Source organism: Amia ocellicauda, chromosome 6 (assembly GCF_036373705.1).
Source record: "Amia ocellicauda isolate fAmiCal2 chromosome 6, fAmiCal2.hap1, whole genome shotgun sequence".
Lineage (NCBI taxonomy): Eukaryota > Metazoa > Chordata > Actinopteri > Amiiformes > Amiidae > Amia > Amia ocellicauda.
The window spans coordinates 12,284,758-12,296,947 of NC_089855.1; the positions used below are offsets into that span (position 1 = coordinate 12,284,758).

The 12,190-nt window shown below is 33.5% G+C and overlaps 1 protein-coding gene across 1 annotated transcript in view; it reads left to right on the forward strand.

Moving 5' to 3' along the window:
* The window catches only part of LOC136750967 (cholecystokinin receptor), a 30,091-nt gene extending 19,255 nt beyond the window's left edge, over window positions 1-10,836 (forward strand). Inside the window, exon 5 of the mRNA XM_066706157.1 lies at window positions 1,540-10,836. Within this exon, the coding sequence (XP_066562254.1) occupies window positions 1,540-2,069 (530 nt within the window). The 3' untranslated portion in view covers window positions 2,070-10,836. The remainder of the gene's footprint in view (window positions 1-1,539) is intronic.
* The last annotated feature ends 1,354 nt before the right edge of the window (window positions 10,837-12,190 follow it).

Below are 12,190 nucleotides of genomic sequence, written 5' to 3' on the forward strand. Positions count from 1 at the left end.
ACTTGTTGATGTACAGTCTGGATCTGACTAGATATAAACATGTGGAATACCTCTACTCAGACAATGGGAATGAAATCACAGGCACATGTGCCAGGGCTGCACTGGGCTGATCACGTTACAGGACTGTGGTTTCAGTAATTCAGTAAATCTGTCATTCATAGCTGAACCAACAGACAAAAAACTGAAGAAAAGTCTGTTTTCAAGGAGGTCTTCATATTGAGAACAGTTGATATGTTATTTTGTCCTGTATTTTAGACTAACATGTCCTTTATACGAGACACAGACTTAAATAGTTGGCATTGTATTTGAATGAAAATGTAATACCAATACAGATTTTTTGGGTGCGATACCGATAATTAGGAAGGATTTCCCGATTACCGATATATCTGCCGATATTTACTTTTTTGTTAGCATGCAAAAACAACATTTTCTAGCATTGATACTTCAAACCTCTGCCTGTCAGACAGAAATTGTATCAAATATGCACTGAAGATGGGATTTTTACATTTTTCATAATAAACGTAACATGAATATTGATCATAAATAACCACAAATCAAACATTGAAAAAATAAGTTAAATTAGAATGAGGGCAAATAAAGGAAAAATATAAAAATATGCATGTTCTATACATTAGAACAAAGCACAAGGTATATGAACAATTTCACACACAAATAGAAAAATGTGCATGGTTCTATATATTAAAACAAAGAATAAGATGTTATCTGTCTGTTTTACCCTATTAAGCACTCTGAACTGTTTGTATGAAGAGTGCTATATAAATAAAGTATTATTATTAATAATAATAATAATAATAATAATAATAATAATAATAAAATGCTGGCCTAGCTCATATTATCATTTGACACGCATCAGGTTTTGTCAGGTTCACATGTCCTCCTCAGTATTCAATACTGCCGATCCAACAGTGGCAGGTTAGTACAGGCAGCACAGCACTGCTGCATTTAAAACAAAAATTTATTTATGAATGCCCTTGAAAATTTAACTTATTTAATACATATGTTAAACGTATTACAATGTGAATTATAGTCAAAACATGATGTAGAATTTGATATAGTTTTATAAATATCATGTATAATTTCAGTTTTATCCAACATTATCTGGGGGGTGCGTTTTTTCACTCATTTTGTTTAGATTGTTCTCTGTTATCTGAGCTTGCTTGTCATTAAGAAACAGTTTTTGCTTCTTGATATCCAGTCAACATCTTCAGCAAAGATTTACTGTTTTTCTTTATTTGAATTGATATTGTGAATTTAGAAATCGATTTAATTAACTTTCAGTAAAAATGTGCCTCTATGCCATAGTATATGGTAATCTTCAGTCATGACGATACTCAAAAGTGGCACTGCTTTCAAAAACACGTTCTATTGGTTTATAGTGTTTTACTAAAACACGTGTTTATTGGTTTATGGCCGATAATATTTGTCGGGCCCTAGTAATAATACTAAAGGATTCCACATAAGGGTAAGAAGTCATATCCTGTCTGTTATTGCTTCCTTTCTTTGTTCTTATTCCCATAGGCCTCAAGAATGGTCTAAATGGCCTAGGAAGTGCATCTGGAAGTTGTGATGAAGGGGACGGCTGCTATATCCAGGTGACAAAACGTCCCAATGCAATGGAGATGTCCACTCTGACACCATGTGGAGGAGCAAAGCTGGATCGCCCACGTAGCAACACCTCGGAGGCCAAGCTAATGGCAAAGAAGCGTGTAATCCGCATGCTGATCGTAATCGTGGCCATGTTCTTCATCTGCTGGATGCCTCTCTACTCTGTCAACACCTGGAAGGCCTTTGACAGTGTATCTGCCAGTAAGGCACTGTCAGGAGCCCCCATCTCTTTCATTCACCTGTTGACGTACACCTCATCATGCATCAACCCCATTATCTACTGCTTCATGAACAAGCGTTTCCGCAAAGCCTTTCTGGCCACTTTCGCTTGCTGCTGGAAGCCCTGCCGCCGTCTCCGTGAGACCGAGGATGACATCGTAGCCACTGGAGCATCACTGTCCAAATTCAGCTACACCACTGTCAGCACACTGGGACCCTCCTAATCTGAAAGAGAGAGAGAGTGTAGCTTGTCACGCCAAGATGGAGCCAATCCGTATGCCAATCCTATTTATTGGATTTGTCTTGTCTTGTTTTGATATCATCCTTAACATGTTGTTTTGGTTTGTTTGTTTATGTGTGTGTATTTGTTTGTGATTTCGGCGTATGGTTTTGTGACTTGTTTTGTGGATTGGCATAAGGAAACATGGCTTGTCTGTCAGAATTTGAATTTTAGTAGAACATCTGTACTTTAACGTTCCTTTTAATAGACAAAGTTCACTTATAGCGGTAGTATCTGTCTTCATATCTGGTACTGGCAGAATAAGTACAATTTCAGATTCAAGGGAAAAGTGAAGGAGAGGGAATTTGAACATTCCAGACTAATAAAAAGATTGTTATCATTACTGATAGGCTAAAGTTACAGCTAGTTTAGTGTTAGTGTTACAATTTTAGCTTTGATGCCTGAAGGTGGTGGAGCTAATTCCTGTTTGCAGGAAATACCCATATTATATGTAATCACTGGCAGTGAATGAATTTACATAAGTTTTAGTTGTGTACAGTTCTCTATTTTGATTGTTTTTTCTTTCTTTCTTCTCATGTCATCCTCTCTCAAACAGATGCTGCCAGTGCAACACATGCTGTCATTTTGTTGTATTTCTTTAGTTCTGGCTACAAATGGTACAAATTAATTGTGTTCTCAATGTTACCCTTCATGCTTGATTTTCATTACATCCCTGAATGTCATTCTTGGACAAATTTAGCTAAATTTATGTATGGTATGCTAAACCTCAGGTATACAATGCTATCTGTATGAAGTACCAGACTTAGAGATTCTTTAGCGTTTCTCTAGATTTGCTGTTGCTTGATAGAATTGCAATCCAGAGTCACAGAAAGGGGCCATTCCTTCATCATTTATAAATATCTGTGTTTAAAATGTGTTTAAAAATAGAACACAATTACTTCCATTGTTTCAACTATTGTTTGGCATGACACCATATGTTAAATGGAAATATTACCTATTATAACATACTATACTGACATCCATATCCATATAAACAAAGCAAGAACATGTACAATAAATTGCCTTAACTTGTAAAACTCAAAGAGCATTCCAATGATAACCAAAGGCTGCAGATGTAGGCCAGTGTTTGACGAGTACTCCTCAGATCTATATCTCAGAGATAAAGGATCATCAGGACATGTTTTGAGTTTTATGGTGTAAAACAAGATCCACTGCCCCCTCTTTGTTCAGTATTGTGTACAGTTTGTCTGAAAATGTTTTCATTAGTTTTCATTTTATTCTTTTCGTTTTTTGTTCTCCATTAATTTGCAGGTATTGAAATACAACATTATGATATATGAATATAAATGTATGACGAATAACTACACTGAATTGTAACCAATCACAAAACAAGCTTTTCAGAAAATCTCTTAATGGCAGATTATTTACAGTAGGGTGCAAAGAAGAACTGGAGAATCTAGTATTGACCTGATAAATGCACAGTCCTGTTACTGTACAGCTACAGCCTGACTTGTGCAGAGTATCTGCTTGTAACACTGGGTTGAAATGTAATGCAAGTGGTTGGTGTTAATTTATAGAACCAAGGATAACTCTCAGTGAAGCATTAGCACATTGTGTGTGTTATTTAAGGAAAGCCACATATCTGAGACCTTGTTGATTGAGGCAATGGCTGTGACGAATTGCTTTGGCTAGAGAGCGAAACAGATTGAATAACTTGGCAACTTATTTTGATTTGTTTCCACAGGTGTTAAAAGTATCTGGTCAGAAAAAAAACAGCAGAAAAGCTTTGCACTAAACTATAAATTCTTATTGTATTATTTATTATGTTTCAGTATTTTATAGTTTATGAAATAGATTAAAAAAAAAAAAAACATGTTTATACTTCTTCAGTGCTGAAATAAATAAAATACCAGACATATCCTCTTTTGGGGAGATCAGGTTTCACTTCCTTTACCTTGACCTTCACCTTTCTATTATAGAAAAAATGCAATGGAAGGGATAATAAAGTATATTGGTCTACAGGCTTATTCATTCCAGACATGTTGTTGAGGATGGTCCTAGATTTCAAATGAATATGTTGACCAACAGTCATCAAGAGATGAAAAGATTAAGGATAAATAGATTAATGCACTAATGCACGTCATCCTGTGGCACACCTGTGCTCTCATAATCCCACCCTTAGGTGCCAGTTTAGCTATGTTTAAAAAGGCTTTTAATTAATGTAGCAGCAGTTGTTATGGCATGGATAAGCTGTTGCTGACAAATGAGTAACAGGTAAAAGGCACAATAAAGGCACATGCTCAACCAAAAAAGGAAAAATTGAACAGAAAGCTTAGTGTACCGATTTCTGCAGTGTATAAGGAAATGTTGCAAGAAGATATTACTTTGAAAAGGATGCAAAAAGTCTGCAATTGATTTACCAATGGTACTAAGTTAATGTTTTGTTTTTTACTTTACAAAAGTGCCTTGTTCACCACGTCACTACAAAATAATAATTAAAAAGCGGTAAGTCAAGAATTTCAATAACACCAATGATTTAAATGAGGTAAAGTTTTAATATATTTTTCCCATCTATCTCTAGTCTATTGGTCTCATGTGCAGACTGTCTGGGGCAAAACTCCAGAACAATACTGAACAGATATTACTTTTCCCCTCTTGACACTTACCATGTTTATGTATTTATGTATTTATTTCAACTTAAGGGACACTTATGTCAAGTATAGAAGTGGTTCTCCAACATGAATGTGATATTTCTTGCATTGCTCTTTAACAAAGTATTTTGATTTCACTGTTCACAAAGTAACATATCAATCATATTTATTGAACGAAATATATGTTGCACATTCCATTGTTCCCAGTTGTCATTGGATATTTAAAATAAGCTGCATTATACATTTTTCTCCTGTGAAGATTATTTGTTTGTACTTTACTGAAATAAATTGTTAAAGCCGGAGGTTGAAATGAAAGCTCTTTATAAATTACACTGAATGAAGGGATATATTTATATATGGATGAAGAGCACACAACCTAGAACAGTCACCTCACTATGTACTGAGGTGCACTCATTCTTGTGTATTATTTTCTGTAATGGATGTTTTTCACTTAATATTAGCCTAATCCTGTGCCTATTTTGATCATTGTCTTTAATGTGCTTGGCAGCAGTGGCATAACTAGAGAGAGAAAGGGGGTGAAGCAATTGCCCCTATGTAAAAAGCTTTTGCACCCTTCCAACAACCACAAATAGACCCTAATTTCTGCAACATCACTGCTAGGACTTCCTGCTTTTTCCAGTTTCAGTCTGCTTCAATAAGATCCTACTCCACCTACACACTACCTGATCTCATTTGCTTGTGGAATGAACCATTCGACTTCTAAGTTTAGGGCTGTCCTAAGTATGTCCTAAGAGTTATAAAAGATGAATGCCCATTTGTTACAAATAAGTAAATCATATTGACAGTATTGTTACATACAGTGCGAGGAATGCATGTTCTTGTGCAAATATGTTGCTGTGCATTTACCTGAAAAATTTATGAATTATAATTACTCGAAAAAGAGTACAGTACACCATTACAGGTGTGTACATTAGGGACAGCTGTTCAAAATCTCACATACCAGAACACAGAGCTGAATTAGGCCCAAAGGGTGATAATGGGTGTATGTGCAGGAATAATATTTACATGCACTCTTTTAATTCCACATTATCATCAGTTGTCTTTTGTGTTATGATTTTAGTTAGCAAGGCAAATTCAGTTATTTGAAGGTGCAAATAAGTATTTTTTTTTCTCAATTACTACTTAAAAAAACATAAGACATATTTCAGAAGTTCAGAAGAAACATATAATAGAAACATCTTATCCCATGTTGTAGTGCATGCAGGAGAGCCTATTACAATAAGAAAAAATACATTCTGACTAAACAGTTTTTTTTTTTTAGGATTAGAAAGACAATTATCAGATACCAGTTTTGGAGAACACATTAGTCTGAAGATCATTAGAGCTGACATCCACAGTCCACCTCCCTAATGGACATATACAACATAACCTTCCTCAGAATTGCTCTGCTTATATTGACATGCTGCCAATATTGGTAGTATATGAATGATAACTTAATTTTCTTATTTAAAAAAATATATTAATAATATTAATAATAATAAACCAAAAAACATATACTTAAAGGAGAGCTCAGAACTATAGCATAGTATAAGGGTTGAACATATATCACTGTCATTTGTATAGATAAAAAAAATGAAAACAGATATATCTGCCATTTGTGTACAGGATTCTTAAAGTTTAATGTCCATAGTAAAATAATATTGCAACAGACTTAACAAGTGGAAAGCAGTGTTAACATAATCTGCAAGAAGCTTCTGTCATGAGAGAAGAGACATGAGAGAATGTTTGAGACCATTTTTTAATAAGATATATAACAGTTGTCCCTAGGCAGTTCAAGTTCTGGAAGGCAAGATAACACAAAGAAAAAACAGGTTGCTAAGGCAACAATAATATTACTGTGATGCATTAATATTTGAGAATTATATCACATTTGGCTTGGAGAGAGGTTTGTAGACATAACTTTCCAGTTAGGAGTTTTGGGACACTTTAAAATGATTTCAGATAGGTTAAAATACAAATTACATTGGTTGATATTTCTTTTATTTTTTATTTGAATAGCTGTTTTACCTGTTGTATAATTTTCTACCAAGATGACTTCTCTGATTTTTTTTTTCTTTAAGATAAATAAATAAGTAGGTTTTTATAAGTAAAGTCAGTGAATAGCTTCCCAGATGTTCGATTAGTATTCTGAATCCAACCACACTAATGTAATGCACCCGGGAGTTAAATGCAAATTAGTTGAAATTGTCTGCTTGCTTAAATATCCCAAACGTGTTTTAGTGATAGAGATTTTTTTTGTTGTTGTTCTATCCTCATCTATGCTCAGCTATATTTTTTAAATTGAAAAAATATATATTTAAGGCTGAATACAAGGCTGTTTAATTGAGCAAATGTTGAGTATTTCTGAGCTGTTTACCCTAAGCTGAGGGGTCAGGCCATCTGTGATTCACTACCTCCACCACTGGACCACTTTGTAGATCATTTGATTTATGTATTTTAAAAAATATAACAGATAATGAAAAAATGCAACAAAGCAAAATGGTGTCTTCAGGAATTCAGGAGTTCAAACTCTTGTTTTCTGTCCATGCTGTTTGCATTAACATTCAGCGATTCAGTGTTTGAATTCTGACACCAGAGTCCTCATGTGAATCTGGTACAGGTCCTGAAGTCCCTGGCACTGTTTCAGGAAGTCTCTCGCTTTGCTTACACCACATATTTAAACTGGTGATGTAACTGGAAAGGCGCACTGAAGTGTATGAAAAAGGCTAGGCTGTGGCGCCAGTTTCTGTCACTGCACAGTCCACTGCTTTAATCTTCTTGTACATTAGTGTCATTGAAATCATTTCTCATCATAATGAAAAGAAAAAAACAACATTGGAATTAACATAATGTTGGTTTTCTAGGAAACTGTGTTCATATTTTCCTCTCAATAATAACAGGTTTTTGCACATAGTAAGCTAATGGCAATTCACTAGAAACAGCACCTATAACCATACATTGTGCTGTGAGTGTATGAAAACAACTTGTGTGTTATCCACAATTGTTATTAGTGTAATACCCACAATTACAATCTCACATACAAATGCAATACATTTATATAGGGGTCAAAGGCTAACGATTAATCAGACTATAGTTGGATTTTGCAGTCAATTTTGCATAATATAAAAGTATCCCTATTGTAAATCTAACACAAATATGATTTATTTAAAAGTAAAATATGTACAATATATTAAATCTTCGATAGGTAATAGCAAAGGATTTAAGTCTTATCTGTAATCATAGATAGCAGAAATGTTTGTAATCGATTATTTATTTTCGATTTGTATTACTATTACTACTACTGCTACACAGAGACATTGTTATTGTACTTAAGTTGATTACAATATAACCTTCACTAATTATTGACACTGTTCCAAAATCTGTAATAATTTTTGACGATGCATTGTTTTATTTTCAATTTTCCTTCACAATGCTATGCAGCCATGTAAATAAAACATAATGTTTAGAAGCTAACGTATAAGAACACCAATAGCCCTTATAGGATGATGCTAATAAATAAGAACAATTACAACACAAACAAAGCTGCATAAGGTTTATATTCATGGTAGGACAGTTCCACCCCAATAGGCTAGATAACTCAAACAGTGGTGATATACCCCCCATATCAGCTTAGAATACACTAAACTAAAAAATACATCTGGATTAATATTAGGAACAGCAAGTCCTCATCGTAAGAACTTTACATACAAAAAAAAAAAAAATCATCATCAACAACAACCTTATTAGTAGTATTTTCCCAGAGTCTGAAATCCAGAATAAAATAAGTATAAAGTTGATCTGCTATCTGATCAGCATCTTTTGATAGAACACACTTTTTACCACTCTGTAACAGTATCAACTCACTACGTTTTTCATTGTTATTAATATTATGATTATTTTAAGCCTTGTAGATTAGGAATTCCATGCTAACATTTTAATCTGATCAAACTGATTTTATGATGCTAACATTTCCACTATAGCAATTGAAATCTACACATTAATCTCCCACGTTTATTTTAAATCGGCTGTTAGCTGTAATTCTGATTTTCTCTCCAGAATATCTACTGAGAGAAAAACATTTGCCTTAAATGCTAAATGTTTGTTATACTGTGTAAATATATGCTCCCATATTGTCATGATTGCATTTAATGGAAACTAATGAGTAAAATGCCTTGAAATTTATTCTTAAATGTTGTCTCACTCTATTGCCTTATGCTAGGTATGCGGCTATTTAGAAATCTCTGAGGAGAACGCTTACCAGACTAGAGGGAATAACAGTTTTTACTGTTTGATCATTCATTATTTTTATTTCTACTAAACTTTATTCTGGTAGGTTCTTCATGCAATGTATTGGAAACTACATTCACAGTATATTGTTGCTGTTGTATAGGTGAACAGATTCACTTATTTTATATTTAACAGTAACATTCAAAGGAGTTGAGAGTAACTAAACTTATTTTTATCTATGGCCTTATGGACTTAATAGAAACAGGAAATGTTACTTGGCTCCCTGTGTACGTGATGCAATGATAAATGCCAATTAAAATAATTAAATGTAAAGCCTGAAAATAAAAACATTGACTGGAAACTGAAATAATGAGATACACTACTAGATTACATTCACCAATCTGAATGGTTTCAAACCCAACAGACTTACTGAGGTGTGAAATGACTACCTTCCTTTTAGCAAGCCTTTATGATTAAAGAGTATGTAAATAAATAAAATAACCTTTTAAAAGTTCAAACAGATTTTTCTAAATGCTATGTTGTAATGATTCCCATTGCATAAATTTGTTTATCACTTTCATGCAATCTGTTCTTTTTTTTTAATAAAGTCCTCTCTTGGATGTGATAAAATAAAAGTAGATGATGGGTAATCATCCAGGAATGTGAGCAAGGCCTCTGGGAAATATAATACGAGCTGGCAACCAGCAACATCTGTTTTCTTGTAATAAAATAAATAAAATGACATAACATAACAGTCAATTAAATCAAATAAAGAGAGGTGTGAAGGGAACTGCATGACAATGTAGGTCTGACACTATCCTAGAACTTAATTCTCCATCAAACCATGCTAATGAGCCTTTTCCACCTTTCAATTTGCCATGCATTAAACATATGCTTGTGTTCCCTCTACATCATGAAACACTGTTGGGCGTTGTTCCCAAATGACAGGAGGGCCCTAATGTGATAGTGAAGACAGCAGCACCTGGCAGCCTTTACATATCAGTGGAGTTGTTCTGGTGAGCATTATCTGGACCAGCCTGTGTTTGTGTTGCTGCTTTTGATTCTTCATACAATTTTTGACTCACCTGACAGTGTTTGTGTTTCAATCTGCTCTTAATGTATGTGTATTATGTGTGTGTTTGGATTTGTGTGGAATCTTTTTTTGGACCCTGCAAGTTCCATGCATTGTTACCTGTCAGCTTTTTGTGCCAGTTTTGCTAGTTTTCTATTATAAATCTGTATGGAGTTTGTTTTTTGTATTCAGTTCTTTCCATGCAAGGAAAAACAATCAGCCTGTATTCCTAATATGTGCTTTTACTGAGTAGAAAAGTATAAATCATTCTGCAGCACGGTTACTTATTTGCAACTGTCAGGGTCGTGTTTACATTGGAAAAATGGGAAATTTCAAATGATTAAATTAATATATTCATATTTACATCTTAAATATATATTGTGTGTATATATATATACAATTGCAATCTACAAATGACCACATTTTAACTTAACCCATGACAAATTACCATGTCATTATATGTAAATAAAGGAATCCTATGTATTTTATAATCTATATAGCAGTTTTCAGGTAAAACACACGTGGAAGTTTAATAAAACTACAACTTATTACTTTAATAATTTCTCTCTGATCTTCAGTAATACCTTTCTGCAGAATGACCAATGCAACAGGTAGCTTTTAACTAATGACGTGTATATGTGTCTTTATCCTCTGTATGTTGAATAAATACTTTTTTGTAATTGCTCTCATATATAGGAAGTGATATATATATACACAAATAAATATATTTCTAATATATATATATTCTATATAGGATGTTCAGCAGTTAATGTTAAGGCAGCCATGTGCAATGTTGTAAGCCTGATGCAAAATAAAGATTTTTTTCTCTTGTTTTATTAATTTCAACTGACTTGTGTTTTTTCTATAGAAATTGACACTTAAGGTCAATCCACTAGGAAGACTAGGTTCTCACCTGAGTTGCCCAGGCAGGGAAAACAGAAATGAATGAATGGAGAATTCTGATGCAATGAAAAGGAGAGGTAGGTAAGGTTCCTTTAGGCAATATTGGATACAATTATGTCATAATAAAATATGTTTTCACAAAACTATAATAATACTATCCACCAGCCGAGTCAAACCTAAAAGATGAAATAACCTCGTAAATATCCATCATTAAATACAATAAAAACATATTGTGCTGACAATGTGATGAGAGATAGGTTTCTGTAGTTCTGGAAAAGCTGTCTTCACTACAACATTTATAGTTTCCCCAAGGGCCATTTGTTTGTTTGTTTGGGAAACAGTTTAGCTTTTTTAATATCTTTAACTGCAGTCAAAATGTTGTTGGATCTTGACTGCAGTTCATGTTGCAAGAGGAATCACAGCTGAAAATATTTTCTTTTAAATTAAAGTTGTATATCTCTATAGTCGCCAATCATCAGCAATGCTATTGCAAAATATACATTGCTTTATTAATAGCAGCTCCATAGCCACCAGGGGGCATATTGATAAACAAAAAAATATCCTAAATAAAATCATCATTGAACTATTTGTTATTTTTCAAAATGTACATGGTTTGCCCAAAACCAGATACTTGCTAATACTGTGGTTGTAGAAAAAGAGGTTACACATACTAGAATCGAATATTTCTTGTGGAACAGTTCCCTTACATATTCTACATTAAAAACAATAAAACAAACTAATTATACATAATTAAATACATAAATAGATATGTGGAAATACAAAGATTGAGCATAAAAAGCAATGGCTGATTAACAGTTTTTTTCAGAAATGTAAGGATTTGTTAAAACATGATTAGGGTTTCTGAGGTAATAAGCTTCAGTATTAAAACAACAATTATTTTTTGTAAAGTATAATTGATATGATTAAAATAGGTTTTCACAGTAATAAACCGCAGAAGTTGTTCAAGATAAAATCACATTGTCAGAAAGGGGGCATGGGAATGATGTTAAACAATGTCCATACACATCTCTGCACTTAAAAACTTCTGCTTACAAAGCTGTTCCCTTCAAGTGGTAATAAATATTTAATTGCATCATCAAATCCCTTTGCTGATGTAGCTACAAATATAATTTACAGAGAGAAGAGAAGCCAAGTTGTGTTTTAGAAGTCTGGTACCTACAGCAATCTATTTTTTAAATGGAAATAAATTATGTTCCTCAAAAAACATAACTAATTCCATTATGCATGATT